Genomic DNA, 25,192 nt, shown 5'->3' with positions numbered 1-25,192 from the left:
CCCCAATACCGGGCTCATTGGGGGAGAGCATAGACTGTTTGGCAGCAGGCGAAAATCGAGGGCACCTTTCTCTCAGAGGTGCTGGCAGCGAGCACTGAAGGACCCGCAGAGGGCGGGGCTGACGGAAGCCAAAGCTGCAGGCTCCACCCTGAAACCCCGTCCCATCAGTAACTGTGAAATGCGACAACAAAATAGATCACAAACGAAAGAAATGGAGGACAAAAAGCGTCTGGATATAGAGTTCAAATCTACGCTTATAAGGTTTTTCAAGAATTTCCTAGAAAAGATGGATAAGGCCTATGAGGATATGAAAAGAGATCAACTAGAATTAATAAGGAGTCATCGAGAAATGATAAGGGATCAACAAGAAATAAAGAATACATTGTCTGAAATAAAAAATATTTTACAGAGTCCTAAAAACAGAAGGGAAGATCACAAGAATCAAGTCAAAGATTTGGAACATAAAGAGCCAGAAGACACTCCTCCACAGAAGCTAGAAGGCAAGAGAATCCAGAAAATTGAAGATAATGTAAGAAACCTCTGGGACAACTTCAAGCGAACCAACATCAGAATTATTGGGGTCCCAGAAGATGAAAGAGAGCAAGATATCGAAAACATACTGAAAGAAATAGTGACAGAAAACTTCCCCCACCTGGTGAAAGAATTAGACTTACAAGTCCAGGAAGCACACAGAACTCCAAACAAAAGGAATCCAAAGAGGACCACACCGAGACACATCATTATTAAAATTCCAAGAGCAAAAGACAAAGAGAGAATATTAAAAGAAGCAAGAGCAAAAAAGGTAGTTACCTATAAAGGAGCACCTATACGATTGTCAGCTGACTTCTCAACAGAAACCATGCAGGCCAGAAGGGAATGGCAAGAAATATTCAAGGTGATGAATAGCAAGAACCTACAGCCAAAAATAATCTACCCAGCAAAGCTATCACTTAGAATCGAAGGCCAGATAAAGAGCTTCACTAATAAAAAAAAGCTAAAGGAGTTCATCACCGCCAAACCAGAATTATATGAATTGCTGAAGGGGATTCTTTCAGAAGAGAAAGTAAACAAAGATAAAAATTATGAACAACAAATACGTAACTATCAACAAGTGAATCTAAAAAACAAGGAAATTAAAAAAATCTGATGAACAATAGTAACTGTTGAATATAATAGAATCAGAGGTATGGAAGGGGAGTGAACTGACGATTGTTGGGGAAAAGGGGAGAGGGGGGTGTGGGAAGAGACTGAACATAAACTGTGCACCTATGGATGAGGACAATGGGGAGAGGGGAAAGGGCAGAGGGTGGGGTGGGAACCTGGTGGAGGAGAGCAATGGTGGAGGGGAAAAAAAGGAACATTTGTAATAATATGAACAATAAAAACTTATTAAAAAAAAAAAATGAATACAGCATTTTATTGACTATTATTGACAATTACTACAATTTTCATTTTATTGGACTGTCAATGTTACTTCAAAATAAAGGGGGAAGTCCAAATTGACTTTACTTTATTTAATTCTTATAGCATTAAAGGGAACAAAAATATCTTCATACCATAAATCATATAATTTTTTTTGATCAACCACCTCTGCAAATGATTACCTGGCATCTTCTCCTCATCCTGCTGGTCTTCCCTCTTTTCAGCATCACCGGCCAGAATTTCATCGAGTTCATCATCACTGATTGGCTCATATCCTTCTCCAGCACCTGATCCTAATGAATGTGCATCATCTAACTTGGATTCATCATCTCCTGCTAATTAGAAAAATTAATCTCATGTCAAAAAGAGTGTTAAGGAATAATTTAATTAAAAAAAAAAGAAAAGAGCACATTAAAAAAATAAATAAATCTAATGGACTCCAAAAAAAGAAAAGAGTGTTAAGGGAAAGAATGTCTAAGTCAAATCAAAGATGTAGAGACTGTGTCACTAAAAAAAACCCAAAAACCCAGAAAAGTATTTTCACTAGAAAATGACATTTTTTAATTATTCAAAACACTTGAATAAAAAAACTGAAAAAATAGTTAAATTTCATTTTAATTGCAAGAACATAGAGACAGCCATATCAAAATAGGTTAAAATATGTGAAATAGAAGCTAACATGTTGCTGAGACCGGTTTGGCTCAATGGATAGAGCGTCGGCTTGCGGACTGAAGGGTCCCGGGTTCGATTCCGGTCAAGGGCATATACCTTGGTTGCGGGCATATCCCCAGTAGGGGGTGTGCAAGAGGCAGCTGATCGATGACTCTCTCTCATCGATGTTTCTGGCTCTCTGTTCTCTCTCCCTTCCTCTCTGTACAAAATCAATAAAATATATTAAAAAAAAAAAAAAAGCTAACATGTTAATGTTGATTATATAACATAATTTTATATAGTAAAACTTAAGTAAATTCAGACAAATAGACTAACTTCAAAAGGATGTATTGATTGCTTTACTTAAACTCATGTTTTTTATTGGTTTTTAGAAAAAGCAAGGGGGAGAGGGGAGAGAGAAACACTGATGTGAGAAACATCAGCAGGCTGCCTTCCCACACGGGCCCTGACTGGGATCGAACCTCCAATCTAGCTATGTGCCCTGACCAGGAAATCAAACCTGAAAACTTTTGGTGTATAGGATGACACTCAAATCAACTGAGCAAAACTCATTAGTTTTTTTAAAAACTTGCAAATCTGTTAATAAAATCGAGCTCATATAAATGACTTTATAGCACTGAGGTAAAAATGTAAAAGTGCTATCAATTCTCCCCCTATATCACAATTCACCTTCCCTATCCTAACATTATTCTTTAATGAACATAATTTTATAAAGAATGCTGTAATATAATTTTAACACATATTCTACTTCTTGATTTTATCAACTTTTCTCAACCACCTACACCCCTAGTGAGTTAGCTGTGAACTTATTCTAAGATTACAGAGTACATTTAATGTTTCTAATCATTGGTTATCAATATCCTTTGTTAAGTTTACAATACTAGTTTTCAAAATGCAACAGTATGCTTTATAAATATTTGCAGCAAATAAAATATAATAAACTATGAGATATTCCTAAGCATTCTAATATTTTTCTATTCTATTAACTTCTGTAATAATCTCTCTGTACCCTCACCAATTCACTTCTAAGATAACCAATTTTATTTTATTTATTTAAAAATATATATATTGATTTTTTTTTTTTACAGAGAGAAAGGGAGAGGGATAGAGAATTAGAAATGTCATGAGAAACACTGATCAGCTGCCTCCTACATACCCCCTAATGGGGATGTGCCTGCAACCAAGGTACATGCCCTTGACTGAAATCAAACCTGTGACCCTTCAGTCCACAGGCTGATGCTTTATCCACTGAGCCAAACCAGTTAAGGCAAGATAACCAATTTTAATATCTTCATTATATAAATACTAGTGGCCTAATGCACGAATGAAGATTCGTGCAAGAATGGGCCTTCATTACCCTGGCTGCTGGCACTACCTTGGCTCTGGCTGAGCTGCCTTTTTGCCCTCCCATGCTGTCCAGAGCGGCTGGGGTGGTGTGGACTGCCTGTGTCGTCACCACTCGGTGCCTGCAAATGGAAATTAACCCACCATCTTTGTTGGGTTAATTTGCATACATGCTCCTGATTGGCTGGTGGGTGTTGTGAAGGTACTGTCAATTAGCATGTTAATCTTTTATTAGGTAGATTCGAACAGTAGGATTTTTCAATTTTCAAGTTTATCCAACTCATTTTCCTACTATAAGTGAATAAAAATGTTTCATCTCACAGTAGGTAATTCAACTATGTATTTCTATGCTATGTTATCAATGGCCACAACCAATGAATGATGTAGTTTTAAAAAAGGGTCACAAGAGAACTATTATAATGAATAGTTTACATACTTCCATGAGTATTATGGCTCCCGAACTGATGATATCTGAACTCAAAATTGAGAGAAAAATGTAATTGAAGAACGCTGAGTGTTTTTGTCAAGTAGAAAATGTGTAACAGATAACATATTGGAATATTAATTCAGATAACCAAAAGATGTAAGGATGTTTCATTTTAAAAGAATGTGAATTTTACTCTGGGCCCAATGCTACAAGATGGCCAATAAAATACTACTGTTTATATACTATGTATACCAGAAGTTTCTTGAAGTAGACAGATTACGAGAGAATGGTGTAAACATTGGTATCAGAACTAGACAGTGCCATAGAGATAGAATTTCCAGAAGATCTCTCATGGGGAGTCATAACTATTGTTACCTAGGCTATAATTTACCAAAGGATAAAATGTAGGGCATGTATGTATACTCAAAATACATTTTCACTTATCTATCATTTATTGTGTCCTTGCTATAGTATCGAAGATAAAAAAATGAAAAGCTAAGATCCCTTAAAATTCTGGAGAGAAATCCAAGTAACCAAGGGGTTGAGGGTGAGGGCAGGATTGGGGGGTGGGGGTGGGAGATGGTGAGGCAACGCGGGGATAAGGACACACTTGTAATACCTTATCAATAAAAGAAAGAAAAAAATAAAAAGAAACAAAAACCTTATGTTACTTTATGAAATCTATTTTTCCTTAAAACAATGTGGAGTCAGCAGGTTACTTTTTAAAACAATGGTTTTCTATAAAATCTGAACAGGAAAGGAGCAGTACAACAGACAATAAGGTGTGACTCACCTTCCAGACTCTCAGTTCTTCCAGCTTTATTTATATCTTCAAATCCCTGTATGGAAGCTAGATCTTTATCCATTCTTTCTTTATCCAAAGCTACAGAGTCTCGAGAAGTGCCTTCTAGGTCTCTTTCATGTTCAGGCTCCACTTTTGCTTCAATGCGTTTTATAGACTCTGTTTGAGAACTATCAAAAATTCTGTCTCTGTCTCTGTCCCTTTCCACAGAATCAGAAATTAGTCTCTCTCTTTCCCTGTCCATGTCTCTCCTTTTGTCTCGGTCTCTCTCTCGTTCCCGTAATCTATCTCGGTCCCTGTTACGCGACCAGTCTTTATCAGCATCTCGATCCCATTCTCTCTGCCTTGCATCTCTCCTCTCTCTTTCCCTGTCTCTCTCGTGCTCATACCGATCTCGTTCTTGAAGCCGATCTCTGCTATCAAATGACCCAGATCTTGAATGAACTTGTCGATCTGACTCAGGAGAACTTCTTCTTGAACTATGGCTTCTTGAATCTTGGCGATCTAAAATAAATATATTATACACAAAGAGTTAACATAAAATAGTCATAATATGCTTCATTTTAGGGTCCTTTAAACGTTATAATTTATGTTTTTCTATATTTATTCCCACTATCCAAAGAACTCATGTAAGGAAAAACTATGTCTCAAAGTGCTAACTAATATGTAAAACACATGTTTTCTTGTCCATTATCACTATAACCACAAAATATCGTCAAAGAAATAAGTACATAAAATGATCACACATTAACAGAATCATCACTTCATTATCTGATCTCTTCCTACCCCCCTACTTTATTCTCTGTGGTCAAAAGAGAATGAACTAGCTCTTGGAAGAGCAGAAAGGTTAAAATTTTAGACATGAAAAAATGATTTGAATACATAAGCCCTTTCACCAACATATACTACTAAAATATCGATATTAAGCAGACTGACATCACTGAATGTACCTTTATTATAATATTGACATTAAAGTGGTAACAGGTAACATTTTGGAGGGATGGTTAAACTTCTAACTAAGTTCCTTGTAATTTAGGGCAGTGAGTGAAGTAATAAATTTAGCATTTACTTTAAAATTATAATTTGTACAAAATATGCTAACACAGGAACCACCAGCTAAATTTTGTTACCTGAAGAAATACTTCGACTGGGCTCTCCACGCTTTAACTGATCAATCCTTGATTTTCTCTCTCCTGAGACTTCCAAGCTTTTTGTTTTTTCTCTGTCTCTTGAGCCACTATGCAGTACTCTCTTTCGACCACTTTGGTCATCTCCACTTCGATGGGCCGAATCACTGGACGGGGAACGTAGACGACCAGATGTGTGACTACGATTACTGCGATTGCTCCCAAGGCTGCTGCTCCTCTTTTGATCCACTGGTTTGCGATGTGATGCATCTTCTATAGTAACATGAGGTGCCTCTGCTTTTTCAGCTCGTGTTTTATGGCATTTTCTATGAGAGTCTTCACTCGTATTGGTGGGGATGACAGAAGTGGAAATAGCAGTGGTACTCGGGCTGAAGGTGCTGATAGCAGTAGCAGTAGTGGCAAGAGAAGCAGCAGTGGTCACAGTAGGAGCTGTAGCCACAGGAGGAGGAGGAGGGGGAAGGGAAGATGGAGAAGTAGTCCTTCCAGGAGCTGTGGTCGCATGCTCTGATTCTGTCAACTCTGCCCGGTCAGGCACATCCTCATCAGACCAGTCACTAAAAGCTGTATCTTCTTTTCTCTGAGGATCTTCTATAGTCAAATCCTTATCATTGGAAATTTCAACCAATCCTTCTTTGGTTGTTATAGGGGGAGTTCGGGGGCCTCTTTTCTTCTTACTCTGCTGGACTGCTTCTTCATCAGAAATATCAGAATCACCTCTAGACCTCTTATGTTTTTTTTCAACACTTTTCTTCTTCTGTCCTTTTTTTGGTGAAAATACTTGACCATCTTCAGATGCTATCTCTGTGTTAGTCCTCTCTATTCCAACATCATCCTCTTTTTTTTTCTTAATAGGTTTCTTTTGAAATTTTGCTTTTTTCTTATTTTCATCATGAGCTCCATCAGATGTATCCCGGTCTTCTGATGGGTGGTGTCCTAGCATGTCTTGTGCTCGAATTCTTGAGCTTTCTGTGATTTCTGTCTGTTCTCTCTGTTTATCTAAAGAAGAAACTTTCTCTTTGAGCTCTTGCTCTTCATAGCGTCTTGAACTCTCTTTTCTTTCTGGTTTACGATCTTCCTCTTTCCATCTGCCCTGCCTGTCTTCTGGAAAGTGTGATGGACTAAGAGAATGAGATTCTTGAGGTCGTACAACCTGGCTCAAGAGTCTGTGTCGTTCATCTACTCAAACAGATAAAAGTAATTACACTTTCACCAAAGTAAACTTTTAAGTAACATATAACTAATAATAAGCCAACTTTAGTTTCATTTTAAAACTTGAAAAATGGCAATCATTTTAATAAAAATTAAAATACAGCTTTTCTGCAAATGGTAGGAAATGACAGTTCCATTGTGATAAAATAACTATTTCTAACACATATTTTAATCACACTAAAGACATTCAGAGAAAGCAAAATAAAAAAATTTATATCTGAATTCATCACTTCCTACTAAAGTCAAAGAGAAGTCTTATGGTTACAAATGAATATGAATATAGAAACATAGAAAACAGACTCTGCTTACTTTTATCATCACCACTGTTGTAGTTGTCACTGTCAGGAGAATGTTCTCGTCGCCGCTTAGGTGACTGACGAGGGCTAGGACTCCCTTCATTTCTATAGCGTTTCCTAAGTTAGACAAAAAAATATATTTCATAAAATTCTAGAAGTTGTAAAGAGATTTCTTTAATATGTTTTTTTAAAAATATATTTTATTGACTTTTTACAGAGAGGAGGAGAGAGGGATAGAGAGCTAGAAATGTCAATGAGAGAGAAACATCGACCATCTGCCTGCCTCTTTTTTTTTTTTTTTAATATTTTTTATTGATTTTTCAGAGAGGAAGGGAGAGGGACAGAGAGCTAGAAACGTTGATGAGAGAGAAACATCGACCAGTTGCCTCTTGTACACCCCCTTCTGGGGATGTGCCCACAACCAAGGTTCATGCCCTTGACCGGAATCGAACCTGGGACCTTTTAGTCTGCAGACCGACACTCTATCCACTGAGCCAAACCGGTTTCAGCTAATAAGTTTTTTAAAAACATTATTCTTCCATTATCCTATATAATAAAGAGCTAATATGCAAATGGTCATCACAACCTCATGGCTCAAACAGTTAACACTGGGGAGAGAGGAATGGGGACCAGCCAGGCTGTGGCCGGGGAAAGGGAAAAACTGCAGTTCTGGGCTCCAGTGGCTGCACCTGTGCCTGCAGCCCAGTTCAGGAGAGGGACAAGCTGCCTGCCCCAAAGGCCCTGGCGCCAATGCATGTGGCCCAGGAGAAGGACAAGCCACCTGCCCACAATCCCCTACAGTTGTGGTCATCCAGGTCGAAGCCACCCAGGGTCCTGGTTGCCTACAGCCAGCCAGTGGGAGGGAAGCCCAGGTCCTGGGTGCCTGTGACTGGCCAAAGGAGGGAATCCTGGTTCCCAGGTGCGGGGCGAGGCAGTTAAGGGTGACCAGGCTGGTAGACAGAGGTGGTTAGGGGCAATCAGGCAGGCAGGCAGCAGGCAGAGAGGTTAGGGGCAATCAGGCAGGCAGGCAAGCAAGCAGTTAGGAACCAGAGGTCCCGGATTGTGAGAGGCAGTCGGACATTCCCCAAAGGAAATTGGAGAGGGTGCAGGCCGGGCTGAGGGACACGCCCTTCCGTGCACTGGGCCTCTAGTACTAGAATAATTGTAGGATAGCAATATTGTCAGCGCTACATCATACAGTCAGCATTTTTTTTTTCTTTTCTTTTCCCAAAATATATTTTATTGATTTTCTGCAGAGAGGAAGGGAGAGGGACAGAGAGTCAGAAATGAGAGAGAAACATCGACCAGCTGCCCCCTGCATACCCCTTACTGGGAATGTGCTTGCAACCAAAGCACACGCCCGTGACTGGAATCGAACCCGGGACCCCTCTGAATGCAGGCCGACGCTCCATCCATTGAGCCAAACCAGTCAGGGCTATACAGTCAGCATTTTAAATAAAATGAAACACTTAATTTGCTACGACTTATAATTATAAACTTAAAAAAATACATAGCAACACATCTTCCTTTCTTCATTATACATGTAGAATCACTCAACTGAAAATCACCAGATATAAATACTGCAAGATGGAAAGCACACAGCCTAGGAATCAAAATATTCACAAGCCCTCTACTAAAATTTATTAATTAATTTTATATTTTTATACTGTTAGGAAGCCAAATGAAAACAATATTAGCTTTAAAGTCAAAAGACAAGTTAAACTTATAGCCATGTTACTTATTATACATCCTTAGGTATATTCCTTAAAGTCGTTGAATTTTAGCTTTCTCACCTGAAAATGTGGGGGAAAAACAAGAGTCCATACCATAAAATTGTAATGAGGACTAAATTAGTTATGTCATAAGCGCAGTGCCAGGCATGTTATGTAAAAATTAGTTCCTTTCCTCTTCTTAGAACTAAAGCACTTGCTTGGTGAAAATTAATAAAATAATTCATATATTCATTATCTTTCTTGTTCTTCCATTGAATTTTAAATGAGTAGTGATAAATATCTGAGTATTTAAGTAATTCTGGTGTTTTCCTTTATGTTCATTAAATTTTGACACACTATTTTTTAATAACATTGTTAATAAATTCTATGTTCAAAAGTTGTGATACATATTATAGCAGTTATTTCCTTGATAGCTCATTCTTATAATGAGCAAACCAGGTGGAGGAGGAGGCCTCAGATGTAGTATGACAATTTACAAACCCAACTTTGTGCAATTCATTATCTGAAGTGCCTCCCATCATCAGGCAGTGTACTTTCCCATTCTTTGAATCTAGGCTGGCCCAGTGACTTCCCGTGACAAGAGAATGTTGTGAAAGTGAAGCTGTATAAGTTTGGAGAGATAAGAAGCAAGAGGCCTTGCAGCTTCTGCCGGCTTGGTATGTTTCTACCATCAGATGTAAAAGCAGAGTTTAGGTTATTGGTGCATAAAAAGTCATATGAAGGAAAAATGAGATGGCCTAGCAATTGCCAGACATGAGAGTAAGGCCATTTGGAGTCATTCAGACCCAAGTGAACTGCCATAATGACTATAGAAACATGACTGATCCCAAGTGAAACCAGCAGAACTGCTCTGCTGAGCTCAGCCAAAATTGCTAATCCACAGAATCATGAACAAAAAAGTTGTTGTTTTAAGCTAAAGCAAGAGATTACTGGTACACTAGAATAAAGTGAAAATTTAAAACATAGATCTTAATTTCAAAATAATATCTACAGAAACAAAAGTAAAATAAATACTATGGCAATTCTGCAAATCTTCTATATAATAGTGGTTAAAAAAGTGCTGGATAAGTTCAACTAATGAGATGACAATACAACTGATGAAGATACCAACTTATTAACTTCATATAATAAATAGTTACTGAGGTCCTTATTAATGATTGGATTGTCTAGTCAAAAAAACAAAAACAAAAAAACACACAAGAAATTTTTGCTATTATAAGCAGAGAACAGAAGCCTGGAAAAATATTAATCAAAGCATAGGACTGCATATTAAACACAAAATACATTTCAGAATTTTGATATTAAAAAAGAGCTAATGAGGTCAGAGGAGATATGAGAAGTGATATGTATTAGGTCTAGTAATAATTAATGTCGTTTTCTAATACTTTTTTAAATCGAATTTATTTAAACAATACAACAAAATTTAATCAACAATATAGTTGCCGTTGTTTTCTACTACTTGTGCCCAACGCTCAGGAAGCATTTTAATCCCTCTGTTGTAAAATTCTTGTGATTTTGATGCAAAAAAATTCGGTCAATGCATTTTTGAGGCATTCTTCATTATTAAATTTTTTTCCAAGAAGTAAGTTTTGCAAAGAACGAAACAAATGGTAATCGGAAGGGGCAATATCAGGAGAATATGCAGGTTGAGGGAGAACTTCCCATTCCAACTGGCGCAGTTTTTCAGCAGTGATTCTTGCAGTATGCGGTCGTGCGTTATCGTGGTGAAGAATTACGCCCTTCCGATTAATCAGCGTGGGTTCTTTTTCTCTTAAAGCTTGGGCTAACCTTTCCAATTGGGCACTATACACTGCACTTGTAATGGTTTGGTTAGATGGTAAAAGTTCATAATGAAGAAATCCTTTAAAATTCCACCAAACACACAACATCACTTTTTTCGCATGCAAGTCAGGTTTTGGCGTGGGCTGCGGAGCCTCATTTTTGTCCAACCATTGAGGCCGCCTTTTCAAATGAACATACAGCACCCATTGTTCATCTCCGGTAACAATTTGCTCTAAAAACGGCAAACAGTTTTGACGAGAGAGGAGCGAACTGCAAATCGTGACTCTTTGATTACGGTTGCTGTCGGTCAACTCATGAGGAACCCATTTTCCAAACTTTTGGACTTTGCCAAGTGCACACAATTGATTGGAAATTGTTTTTTGTGAACAATTTAAAGTTGTTGCAAGCTCTTGTTGGGTAATTTGAGGATTTTGCACCAAAAGAGCTTGAAGAGCTTCTTGATCAAAATTGGACACACGGCCTCGACCACTCTTGTCATCTAACAAAAAATTTCCCTCGTGAAATTTCTCAAACCAACGCTGGCATTTTCTGGCGCTAACTGCATCTTGACCAAGAGCACTACAGATGTTTTTTGCAGCCTCACTTGCTTTTCTTCCTAATTGGAATTCGTAAAGCATGCAGTGCCGAATATGCTCTTCATCCGCCATCTTCTTAGCCCTACCTAGTTTTGCAACAAAAACCAAACCAAACACAAACTTTTTCAAGCAAAACTTGTTAATTGCACTTCACACGTTCTGTAGATACCACGTGTTTGAAGGTTATGTCAATACAAGTCAACGCCAAGCAAGATTTTAAACGAATGTTTAAAAACGACATTAATTATTACTAGACCCGATATTGTGTGCTACATGTGTTAAAAGTAGTATATGAATTTTATGTTAATGTAAGATTTTTTTAAAAAAATGAGGATGAATTATAGAAAATCTTGGCTGTACATTGAAGGGAAGCTAGGACCCAATGAAAGAGGCCTTCATTTCTGTGCTATGTTGTTTCTCCATAACCATAATCCGTAATAGTAATGATGAAAAAGCCTAAAGCATTGAGTTGGAATCACTTTATCAAGAGGCAAATGGCTAGAGGTAGGACCAAAGAAAATGAAGATATATAAAATATTTCCACAGTTTATTTTAGCAAACATAACCATACCCTTTTCTAAGTTAATACTTTTTACAAAGCAGTTAACTCCCAATTTGGTTTTGTGCCTATAAAACCTCAAAAATAACCAATCAGAATTCAAAGTTCTCATGGCCAAAGTGATTGGCTTGGTTCCCTTGTCTATTCCTCAACTAATAAAAGCCCCGATACAGAGGGTTGTTAAGCTGACTGGTATAACCACAGGGCTGTCTTAGCCATCATTTGGAGAAAACCTTTCTGAGATCGGAACTAGCACAGAAGAAAACATGGAGGAATGAAGGTATATAATTCCTGATGCTTTGTTTGAGAATGTGGATACATCAGAATGAATGAAAGGTAAGCCTAGATTTCCTAGATACTTAAGCAAATAAATTCATGTTGGTTAAAAAACAAAACAAAACAAAACAAAACAAAAAAAAAAAAAAAAGGAGGGGGGGAAGGGGAAGAGAAAACGCCTTCAAGTATATTTTTGTCCCTAATTATCTATAGACTCCACATCTCAAAAGAGGATACCTCTCTCTCTTTTGCCTTTTTCTAGCTCTGCAGTGGTTACAGAAGTGTTCTCAGTTCACTGGAAGTAGTGACTCCAGATTTTCAGTAAGCAAATCTAATGAAGAATTATTAGGAATAGCATAGGCAATATCTCTTAGTAACTGATCAACTCCATTAACTAGTTATAAAGTGGATAATTTTATCACTTTTATATTGGTTTCCTATTAAAAACAAGTCTGAAGTAGGTGAATAAGCTATGTGCCATCAAAAATGTAATTTAAACAAGAATAATTATAGCTCCTGGATTAATAAATTTAAGAATGAAAAAACTATTATTTTTTCCAGATAATTCAAAAACTTATAAACACAAAATTATATAATTAAAATTGAAATACAGAAACATGTAGAGAGGAAAAAATTAACAAGCCATTAGGGGCACGCTAAAAAGCATTAAATAAAACATTTTAAATTCTTTACTGAGATGTAACTTAAAAAACTGATTCACATCTCCCACTCTCCCCATTTCTTTTTTGGGAGGGAACCAAAATTTTTGGTGCCTAAACAAAAGACAGAACAAAACTGATTCGCAATCACTTACTTTGATTTTCTCTCATCATGTCCATCTCTTAGATTCCTGTCTTCTCGGACATCTTCTCGCTTTTCTCTGCGGTCCTCTCGTCCTTTGTCTTCCCAATCCCTCTGACGCTCTCGTTCTTTATCCCTTTCTCTTGCTCTTTCTCTTTCCCGCTCTCTCTCCCTCTCCCTTTCCCGTTCTCGCTCTCTCTCCCTCTCTCTCTCTTCTCTCTCTCGCTCCCGTTCTTTTTCCCTATCTCGCTCCCTCTCTCTTTCTCTCTCTCGATCATGGTCACGATCTCTTTCACGGTCTCTCTCCTTTTCTCTCTCTCTTTCCCTCTCCCGTTCCCTAGCCCGCTCTCTTTCTAGTTCTCTTTCCTTTTCTCTTTCCCGATCCCGCTCTCGCTCCCGCTCTCTCTCCCGCTCTCTCTCTCGCTCTCGTTCCCGATCTCTTTCTCTAGCTCTTTCATCTCTTCTATCATCCACTCTGTCTACTCTTCGTTCCTCTCTTCTTTCATCACGCTCAAGCTCGTCATTCCTTCCCTGATGTCGAATTGGTGAGCTTGGTCTTTGATCTACAATGAAAATCAAGTTTTGTCAGTGATTAATTTGACAGATAACCAACCTATGGTAAAACAGTATGGCAAATTTTAAATTTTATGTGTATAGGGTCACACTGGCAATAATATAAATCAGATATCACCTTTATATTTAATTTAATCATCCAAATAATCACCCCTAGATGTTTAAAAATATTTTTTCTTAAAGGTATTTTTTTTGCCCTCTAACTAACATGTTTTCTGTTCCCCATCAGTCCCCCACCCACCTCCCGTTGATCCACCTTTGATCTTTCTCTGCATGCTCCTTACCCTACCTCCAGCCCACTGCTCCAACCCCACTTTCTGCCATCTCTACCCTTCACCTCTGATCTTCTCTGTCCCCCCAGCAGGACCTGAGAACACTGGTGGCAAAGGATAGGGGCAGCAGGAGGTGTAGAACATAGGAGCTGAAGGAAAAAAAAAATTTCCCTCGTAAGTCACACCTCTAATTTCAGGCAAAAATATATACACATAAAAGTGCAGCTATTATGTGAGGAAAAAGTAGTAGAACAAAACAAATATTTGTTGCTGCAATATCAATTTATCATAAACTAAGATATTAAGGGTACTGAAGTTTAGCAATCTTGAAATAATCAAATGTAAAAAGTGTTTCATATAAGTGACATATTTACAATTAATAACTATTAAAGTTTTATTTAATCACATAACTGATTACTCAGATGAAGAGTTGTTTTCTTAAAATGAGTTAATAATCTTATTACATTATATATATGTATGTATATTTTTTGATACATAAATCATATAAACAAAATTAATGCTTGATGTTCAAATGCCCAGTGAAGCAAAAAATTATTCTGGGATCAAAAAATGTATAATAAAATGGCATGCACTCTTCCATAGAGATAGCCCCTTTCATATTATATAATAACATTTACAGGTTAATTATAAAGTCATACTATAATATGGCCAACAGATTTTAAGTGGCATATCTAACATCAACTTATTAAGCAGAATAATTTTATGATATTTCTAAGGAAGGGCTCAATATAGTAATTTAAATTTCCTTTCTTACCACATATGAAAGATAATTACCCATATATAGAAGTTATAGATTGACATAAAAGTTTGTAACATTTTAAAGCTAAAACAAAACAAAACCTTGTCCCCTTCCTCCTTTTTCTCTTAAAAACACAGAAATTATACTCCAGAAGTTTGTCAAAGTCATAGAGATGGTAAATACATTAGGACAGTAGAATTAGAATTCAGTTCTCTTAAATCCTTTTTTATTTTTGCTGAAACTACTTAAAAAGGTTTTATTATATTACACTTTTGATTCCCAGAACCTATATGACTGTGTGAATTTCTGGTTTGAGGGTCATAGTAATGTCACAATGATTACAAAATGTTGAAACAAACCCAATCTTATAGTAATAAGGAAATACCAGGGATAGATAACCTTTTTCTGCCAAGGGCCATTTGGATATTTATTATATTTGTTGTCTATAAAACGTTATCAACTTAAAAATTATCCTGCTATATTTGGTCAAACATTTATTTAGCTCATCCCTAATGCTTGGCAGGGCCAGACCAAGGGATTTCTCAGGCCTTATGGGACCATGGCCTGGATGTTCCCCACCTTTGGAATTGACTATTTTACCCAGACATTATTTTGATGTATAAAAAGTATTTTACCAACAAAATAATAATCTTCCTTACTTCAGAGAAAATGAAAAAAATAAGACCAGTTTAATGTCTAAACTATCTTCTCCCCCCCCCAAATGTGTTCTTTGAAGATGTGCTTCTTTATCTATTTCCTTTATCTAAATGAATGACATACCCATTCATGAAAGTTGGAAATCTCTAAATCTCATCATATTCAACTACCATCAATTTCACTCTCAAAATATTTCTTCTTATTTCCTCTCTTCAGCCCTACAGTTAATATTATTAACTCAGACTTTGATAAGCTCTTCTTAGATAGCTATGTCATCAACAGTCTAACTGGTTGGTATCCTTGGTTTTCAGTCTTTCCCTAAACTCTCATAGTTTTGATAAAAACTCTTCTTCTGGATGCTTAAAGGATATATGCACCCCTATGTTCATAGCAGAAAAATTTACAATAGCTAAAATTTGGAAACAGCCTAAGTGCCCATCAGCAGATGAGTGGATTAAAAAACTGTGGTACAACTACCTAATGGAATGCTATACTACTATAAAGGAGCTTTTACCATTTGCAACAGCACAGATGGAACTGGAGAGCATTATGCTAAGCAAAATAAGCCAGCCAGAGAAAGATAAATATCTCATGATTTCACTCATATGTGAGATATAATGATCAACATAATTTGATGAACAAGAATAGATCCAGAGATAAATGGGAAGGGGGGGTTTTAGAGAGCAACCAAAGGACTTGTATGCATGCATATTAGCATAACCAATGGACACAGACACTAGGGCAGTAGGGGCTTGTCTGGGGAGGGAATGGTGAGGTGGTGGTGCTAGTGGTCAACTGGGGGGAAAGGAGACATATGTAAAACTTTAAACAATTAAAAAAAAAAAAAGCAGTGAAAAGGCAATTAAATACAAAATTTTCAGCCTGACTAATAAGCCTGAAAACTTGGCCTATCAACTCTGAACAATCCTTTTTCCTAGCTTCTTTCTTTTTCCACCACATATAGCATACTTCTACTCCAACCTCATACTTCTTTACTACTTCAAAATATATTTCTTTTAGTCTTGTATGTCTGCACATGCTGCACCTTCTCCCTGCAAAGTGTTTCACCCAAGAGTTTAGACAAACTCTTACTATCCTTTAGACCCTAGTTCAGATGTTCCCTATTTAGGAAGCTTTCTTGGATTTCCTCAGAATTCTGTTTGCTCCTTTTTCTCATAGAATTTTATATAGTAGCATTTATCACACTTCAATTGTCAATTTGTACCTACTAGGTGTACTGGGTAATGCTCATTTTTTTCAATAAATGGAGTTACACATATGTTCACATATATGCGAACTGATATGTATTCTATTGTGTTGTATAGACAACAAGCTTCAAAACTTCATATGTCACCCTAACTGGCTTGGTTCAGTGGATAGAGCGTCAGCCTGTGGATTCAAGGGTCCCAGGTTCAATTCTGGTCAAGGGCATGTACCTTGGTTTCGAGCACATACCCAGGAGGGAGTGTGCAGGAGGCACTGATCGATGTTTCTCTCTCATCGATGTTTCTAACTCTCTGTCCCTTTCCCTTCCTCTCTGTAAAAAATCAATTTTATACACACACACACACACACACACACACACACACACACACACACACAAAAACAAAAAAACCCTTCATATGTCAAATTTTCTGAAGGTGTTAACATCATAGATATTTTGACACTTAAAAACTTCTAATTTCATGCCAAAAACCATTTGCAGAAAGTTTTAATTCATTATTTTGAAGAAAAGTGCTGCTGAATACTTCGGGAAGTTTAAAGTGAACATGCTCCATCTCAAGACACTTGTGAACGCTGGTTTAAATGCTATGAAAGTGATGATTTCAATGTGAAAGACAAAGAACGTCCAGGTCAATTGAAAAAGTTTGAAGACCAATTACAAGCATTAATGGATGAAGATCTGTGTCAAACTTAAAAACAATTTGCAGAAAAATTAAACAGCCCTGACCAGTTTGGCTCAGTGGATAGAGTGTCAACCTGCAGACTCAAGGGTCCCAGGTTCGATTCTAGTCAAGAGCATGTACCTTGGTTGTGAGTAAATCCCCAGTGACAGGTGTGCAGGAGGCAGCTGATTGATGTTTCTCTCTCATCAATGTTTCTCTCTCTCCCTCTCCCTCTCCCTCTGTAAAAACATAAATAAATTATATTAAAAAAAATTTTCCACCTTTGCTACACAATCAAAATAAATAAATTCAAATTAAAAAAGAAAGACTAAACGTTGCTCAGCAACCAAGTTCCGATCATTTTTACAAGCAATGAGAAAGATTTTAAAGGAAGGAAAATGGGTGCCAAATTAACTGAACGAAAGACAAATGGAAAACCAAAAAGTCATCAGTAAAATGTTGCTTCAATGGCAGGAAACTATTTTTTTGCATCGAACTGTGACTGGTGATGAAAAGTGGATTTATTTGGAGAATCCCAAATGCACAGTCATGGGGTTGATCCAGGTCAACCATCAACATCGACTGCAAGGTCAAGTCGCTTTGGAAAGAAAACGATTCTCTGTGTTTGGTGGGATCAGGAAGGTGTGGTGTATTATAAACTTCTAAAACTAGGTGAAACCGCTAATACTGGTTGCTATGGACAACAAATAACTTGAACCACGATTTGATCGTGAATTGACCAGAATGGGCTAGAAGACACAGCGAAGTAATTTTGCTTCATGATAATGCACCATCACACACTTCAAAAACAGTTAAAGACACATTAAAAGATCTTGCCTGGGAAGTATTAACCCACCCGCCGTATTCAACAGACCTTACTCCTTCAGATTACCACTTGTTCTGATATATGGCACACACACTTTCTAAGCAGCATCTCAAAACATACAAAGAAGTAGAAAATTGGGTCTCTGAATGGTTTGTCTCAAAGCAAGAAAAGTTCTATTAGAATGGTATCCACAAATTACCTGAAAGATGGGGGAAAAGTGTAGCTAGCGATGGACATTACTTTGAATAAAGCACTTATGATGTTTCTCTTGAAATTATTGTGTTTTCTTTGATTACAAAATCTGCATTATTAACCAATACACCTAATATTTAGGCTATGAAGAACTAAAGGGAAGATTTAAATTCCTGAGCACAGAACATGTGCTTGGGCGCATCTCGAACATCAACCTCCTTTAATCTACCTACTGTCACCATCGCTAGTCTCACTGATCTTCTTTCAAACTAGGACATATGAAAATTTCCCATGGCATATACTCTTCTTTTGGCACAGAACATTTTTACCCTCAATCTGGGCAATACTAACATCTCTTGTATTTATTTCTCTGCATAAATGTAATGTCTTTAAAAAAAAAAATCATAAATACTCTAGATAAAAAAATCTCCAACCTTTACTTCTATATTTGGGTCCCTTGCTTGTTTCCTTGATAGCACTGAATCAGTTTCTTTCTCTCTTTCTTTTTCTTTGGGGCGGGGGGTGGTGGTTATCTTCACTTCTATTAAGTTCTACAAGCACAGGACTACTGTACTTTAAGAACCTAGCAAAGTGCGTGGGGACTCAGTTAACATTTGTAGAATATCATTAACCTCAAAAATATATTTCTACCTCAGTTAGACAAATAATATTTGTTGAAATAGTTATAATAAAGTAAAACAGAAAAAGAATAGGACTTGCAGTCAGAAGACCTAAGTTTGAATTCTAACTATGGAACTTATTTTTCTGTAATATTGGAAAAATCACTACCTTTCTCTTGGTCTAAAGCTCCTAAATTATAAAACATGGATTTTATATCTACACTTACAAGGATATTTTGAAAAAATTTTATGATTTTTAAAAATATACATATGGTCTTTGATTTAATATTATAAAAGGATATTAAGTCAGAGAATACATATAATGCAACTATCAAAGTTGTTGGTAACTTAATGCATGTGGGGTTGAAATAAATATAAAATTGAAACCAAATACTACTACTGAATTCAGGCATGACATGTGGAAAACCTGAGCAAGAATATGAAACTAGGAAAAAAAAAAAAAAAAAAAAAAAAAAAAAGGCATTACCAGGACACAGTGTGAAAGAGAGTAAAAAGAGGTGAATCAGTGTTAGGAAATAAAAAATTTCAGATATAAACTCCAGCCTCATCTGTGACTAAAGAAATCATACACGTACCTTTTTTTTTTTAAAAAAAAAAATATATTTTATTGATTTTTTCACAGAGAGGAAGAGAGAGGGATAGAGAGTTAGAAACATCGATAAGAGTGAAACATGGATCAGCTGCTTCCTGTACACCTCCTACTGGGGATGTGCCCGCAACCAAGGTACATGCCCTTGACCGGAATCGAACCCAGAACCTTTCAGTCCGCAGGCTGATGCTCTATCCACTAAGCCAAGCCGGTTTTGGCCATACACATATCTTTTAACCTAAATATTAGGCTTACCCTAACAAACTCAACCTAACCAGCACTAATTTCATCTAAACTCCCTAAAGTACATTGTGTCTTAGAGACTTCATTCATTCTCCTCTCAGTACTTCCTTATTAATATACTATATAACCTCTTTGATTCAGCTCACTGTGAAGCATAAATATTCAATTCTCCACTTCATCAAGTTTTATATTATACTAATCTCAGCATTACAGCAAACCTTACTTTAGTAACCAGCCAAGGTTAGTTAGACCTTCATAAAATCGTAACTATTCATAGCCCTAATATGTACAGGCAATAAAAGCTTATTAAAGAAAATACTTAATACCCTTCCTTAAATGCTTTCTAGTAGCCTTGTTTCATAATTTATTTAAGAGATCACCTAATAGAGTAACAGAAAATGCTTAGATTAAGATATATAAGAATCTAAAATTAGCTAAAGCAAGCATTACATATTCTCATGAAAGAAAGTTAAGTAAAATGTTTCTCTAGAAAACCCCCGTCCAGTAATTATTTTGTTTTTCTTGTTCCTCTACCACAGTCCTTACAAAACTTTATCACTGCTAGTGAGAGAATGGCCAGGATACTCAGATGATAAAGTTGAAGTATCTCCTGAGTCAGAAATTCCACAATGCTACCACAAATCTACATTTTTTATGAGCTATTTGGTTAATGTGAGAGACATACAAGTGCACCTCAGTTCTTTGAGTGTATAACTACCTACACGGTCACCCAGCAGGTCATGATAGCTAGTTATTTACACCCTTTTCCCTAAACTAAGTATATAAGAAAAGATTATATGAGTAAATACAATAGCTTCAAATGTGTCAACAAACAAAAATCTAAAAGACATCATTCACTAAAAAGTAAACTGATAACTACTTAAAAAATAGTAATTTTCCCAATCAATGTTGGTCATTATTTAATAATATTCCATTTGACAAACCTCTTTCTCTGTTGTCACGACGGTCTCTTTCTCCATGTCTTCTCTCAAAGGAGGAATCTCTTGTTTGATCTCTAGTGTCTCTTTCAGGATATCTGTCTCTTTCAGGATAACTACTTCGAGTTTCCCAGCTTTCATGATAGTTGCTACTACTACTGTGACTATCAATTTGAGACGCTCTTGTGCCTCGGCTTCCTAAAAAGGATATTCACACAAATGTTTACTTATACACTTCATTCAACAAGTTTTATCAGTCACAATTTTTCCAACCAAAACCCATACAGATAAAGGTGTTTTGCTTAATTCAAAAGTGTACTTATCATTGTTGAAAAGATATTAGTTGTTAGTTGTCTTATGGATATATATATATTATTGCTTTGATTACAGTTTATAATGAGTGAAAACATTCCAATTCAGAACCAAGGCACTTTGTCGACATTACGTGGTATCTAAAAATTTACATTAAAAAATTTGGGAAATGAATGGTCATAGTAGTCTTACTTGTAATACCAAAAACTGGAAAGGACCCAAATGACTTTCAATGCGGGTGTGGTTAAAACAGTGGCACATCCAAACCATGGGATACTACAATAAGGAACAAACTATTGACACATGAACCTCAAGAAAATTATACTGAATGAGAAAGCCAATTTCCACAGGATACTTGCAGCATGATTCCATTTATGTAACATTTGTGAAATAACAATTATATGATAGAGGACATAGTGGTTGCTAGGGATTAGGGGCAAGGGATTTAGACTGTGGCTATCCATCACAGGGAGTTTTGTGATGATAAAGTTGAGTATCTAGATTGTGGTCATGGTAATGCAAGGTTACACAGCCACTAAAGAAAACAGTACAGGCTCCTAAAAAAACCCCTAAAAATAGAATTATCATATGATCCAGAAATTCCACTGCTGGGTATATGTTCATAGGAACTGAAATAAGGATTTGGAAAAGGTATCTGAACTCCCATGTTCATTACAGCATTATTCACAACTAGAGGGTTGGTGCATGAAATTAGTGCACTGGTGGAAGAGGGGGGAAGGTGGTGGAAAATAAATCAGTTTCACTAAAAAAGAGATGTTGACAGGAAGCCAGGAAGGCTGGTCAACTACCTTAATTGCTCTAACCTTTAGTTGAGACATTGTTAGCTGAAGCAGAATCTACCTTGTTTGTCCCGTGAAACTTTCTGTTATTTCCTGCCTAATGGCTACATATAAATTTCTGTTTATGTTGCCTACGATGTTTCCCCCAAAACCTCAATAAAAGGGGATGGAGGGCCAGAGGAGGTAGTAGTTCTCCCTCTAGAGTTGGACTACCGCCTGGCCCCCCATATAGCCAAGTTGAATTTCTTCAAGTTTCAAGTCTCTTCATTTGTGTGCAGTCCTTCTCTAGAACCTGAACCCTGAATTGGAACTCTTTCTACGTGGGCCGTGAAAGAGATTCCTACAGGGGGGTCCCTACAAGAGATTCCTACGGAGGGTGCAGAGTCCAGCCTGGGATATCCTTCTCACAATCCAGGACTGCTGGCTCCCAACTGCTCACTTGCCTGCCAGCCTGATCACCCCATAACCATTCCCCTGCCAACCTGATTGATGCCTAACTGATCCCCTGCCTGCTGGCTGGTCACCCCTAACTGCCCTCCCCTGCCGGTTCGGTCGCCCCTAACTGCCCTCCCCTTCCGGCCTGGTCCCCCCAACTACCCTCCCCTGCAGGCCTGGTTGCTCCTAACTGCCCTCCCCTGCAGGTCAGGTTGCCCCCAACTGCCCTCCCCTGCAGGCCTGGTCACCCCTAACTGCCCTCCTCTGCTGTCCTGATCGCCCACAACTACCCTCCCCTGTTGGCCATCTTTGACCACATTGGGGCGACTATCTTGTGTGAGGTTCAATTTGCATATTCTCTCTTTATTATATAGGATAGCCAAGAAATGGAAGCAACCTAAATAAAATGTGGTAAATATATATAATGGAATATTATTCAGTCTTAAATAAAAAGAAAATCCTGCCATTGGCAACAACATAAATGAACCTGGTGGACATTATGCTTAGCAAGATAAGCCAGACATAGAAAGACAAATACCACATTATATCACTTATATATAGAATCTAAAACAGTCAAACTCATAGAAGCAGTGAGCAGAATAGTGGTTGCCAGGGACTAGAGGGAGAGGAAAACAGGAAGGTATTAGTAAAAGGGTATAAAATTTCAGTTGTACAGGATGATAGTCCTAGATATCTACTGTATGTTATAGTGCCTATAGTTAGTAATAATGTATCAGAAACTACAAAATTTGGTTAAAGAGAGAGAGAGAGAGAGAGAGAGAGAGAGAGAGAGAGAGAGAGAGAGAGAGAGAGTAGATCTTTTGTTAAGTATTCTCATTATACACATCTATACTAATAAAAGCCTAGGTGGCCCTCACGTGCAACATCATCATAAGATGGCCACCACAAGATGGCCAAGCGCACAGTGAAGACGGGGTGTGGATGTCCCCCGTGTGGTGAGGGCTGGAAGTCCTGCGGCTCTGTGTGGTGCAGAGGCCAGTTCCAGCTTCTCCGCTGCCTCGCACAGAGGAGGCAGGTCATGGCAGGGGAGAGCAGTTGGGGGCGATCAGGACAATAGAGGAGGGCAGTTGGGGGACAACTGGGCTGGCAGGCAGAAGCATTTAGGAGAAATCAGGCAGCAAGTGGCTAAAAGCCAGCAGTCCCAGATTATGAGGGATGTCTGACTGCTGGTTTAGGTCCAATCTTACAGGGCCTAAATCTCGGACATTCTCCGAGGTGTCCCAGACTAAAGAGGGTGCAGGCTGGGCTAAGGGACACCCCTCTCGGTGCACAAATTTCAGGCACTGGGCCACTAGTCCTATATAATAAAAGGCTAAAATGCAAATCCACTGAAAGGCAGAACAAGGGGCCACTATGATGAGCACTGACCACCAGGGGACAAACACTCAGTGGAGGAGCTGCCCCCTGGTGGTGGGTGTGCTCCCCCTGGTGGTCAGTGTGTTCCCAAAGGGGGAGTGCCGCTCAGTCAGAAGCCGGGCTCATGGCTGGTGAGCACAGCAGCAGTGGCCTCTTCTGCCTCCGCAGCAGCGCTAAGGGTATCCAACTGCCAGCATAGGCCTACTCCCTCTGGGCCTCTACTCTATATACATAAAAGCCCAGTGATCAGCATGGTCAGAATGACTGAACAATCAGTGGTATGATATGCACTGCAGCAGCCAAGCAGCCTGACCCAAGCCCCCATTCCCCCTTCCCCAGCTGGCCCAGGCCCTGATTGGCCCCCAACACCCCAGACATAGATGTTTAAGATAATCTAATTAGTTCTACAAGAAAAATAAAGCAATATCACAATGTAAGATTAACAAATTTTAATTATCATATCTATATACACACTTTTGAAGACATCAGTGCTTAAATGAATATATTATTCATAGCTATTCATTTAAGCACTGTTCCAAAAAAAAGGATTGAAACATCTAAATATCCACCAATGTAGGGCTTATTACTTTTACTAGAGGCCCGGTGCACAAAATTTGTCCACAGGTAGGATCCTTAGGCCTGAGTGGCAATCAGGGCCGATTTGGTTCCCCACCTCCCCCTTCCCTCACCACCCACGCACTTGCCCTCGCCTCCTCCTTCCCTCCTTCCCTCAGTGCCCTGCCGTTGCCACTGATCACCAGCCATGTTTTGTACCACCCCCTGGTGGTCACCGCACATCATAGTGAGCAATCGAATTTGTTTTCCTGGTTGAAGGCCTGAAGGGACACTTTGAATATTAGCTTTTTATATATATACTAGAGGTCTGGTGCACAAAATTTGTGCATGGGGGGGGGGGGGTCTCCTCAGCCCAGCCTGCACCCTCTCCAATCTGGGACATCCCTCTCACAATTTGGGATGACTAGCTCCTAACTGCTCACCTGCCTGCCTGCCTGATTGCCCCTAATTACCCCGTCCCCCCCCTTCCCCTGCCAGCCTGGTCACCCCTTACTCCTCCCCACTCCCCACTGGCCTGGTTGCCCCTCAATGACTCCGTCTCCCCCGTTGGCCTGGTTGCCTCATGCAGCCTGTTTGGTTGTGATAGTCACTTAGGCTTTTATTATTATACATATACTATATAGATGGTTTATCTATTAAATAAACACTATGCACCAGAAAAAGACAGTGGCTGTTTACCAAACTGAGTAATGTGGAATTATTTCCAATATATTTTTTAAGTAAAAACAGCAGGGTATAGAGCAGAATATAGTTAGTTGTGTTTTTTTTTTTTTTAAATAAGAGTATTTTTTATTTACATTTATAAAATGTAAATAAAAAAGCAAAGGACTAAGAAAACCCAAGACAACTATGAAGAAGATGAGGGGCCTTTAGCTTAATGTGAAGCTGTAATATTGACCAACAGACCAATGAAAGGAATGAGTAATCAGGCTGTGCAGCAGTGTTTTGGGGAAGGGAGAAAGGACTGTAGAAGAAGACAAAGTTAATTCATTTTAAGAAGTCTGGAGATAGTCAAATATATTTTAGGTAGTAGTTTTATGATAAGACA

The 25,192-nt window shown here is 38.2% G+C and overlaps 1 protein-coding gene across 12 annotated transcripts in view; it reads right to left on the bottom strand.

Annotated features, from left to right (window-relative positions):
- The window catches only part of ZC3H13 (zinc finger CCCH-type containing 13), a 102,523-nt gene that overhangs the window by 10,922 nt on the left and 66,409 nt on the right, over positions 1-25,192 (bottom strand). For 4 of the 12 annotated variants that reach the window (XM_036458968.2, XM_036458978.2, XM_036458969.2 and 1 more), the window contains 7 exons: positions 20,651-20,842; positions 13,978-14,061; positions 13,081-13,630; positions 7,334-7,437; positions 5,798-6,991; positions 4,659-5,171; positions 1,605-1,757 (listed from right to left, as the gene is read on the bottom strand). In XM_036458968.2, the coding sequence (XP_036314861.1) occupies positions 1,605-1,757; positions 4,659-5,171; positions 5,798-6,991; positions 7,334-7,437; positions 13,081-13,630; positions 13,978-14,061; positions 20,651-20,842 (2,790 nt within the window). The remainder of the gene's footprint in view (positions 1-1,604; positions 1,758-4,658; positions 5,172-5,797; positions 6,992-7,333; positions 7,438-13,080; positions 13,631-13,977; positions 14,062-20,650; positions 20,843-25,192) is intronic. The other 8 variants (XM_036458972.2, XM_036458973.2, XM_036458974.2 and 5 more) reach the window with 6 other exon arrangements.

This window comes from Pipistrellus kuhlii, unplaced genomic scaffold (assembly GCF_014108245.1).
Source record: "Pipistrellus kuhlii isolate mPipKuh1 unplaced genomic scaffold, mPipKuh1.p scaffold_m20_p_3, whole genome shotgun sequence".
Lineage (NCBI taxonomy): Eukaryota > Metazoa > Chordata > Mammalia > Chiroptera > Vespertilionidae > Pipistrellus > Pipistrellus kuhlii.
The sequence above is the reverse complement of the archived record's forward strand: the minus strand, read 5'-3'. Positions and strand labels throughout refer to the sequence as shown.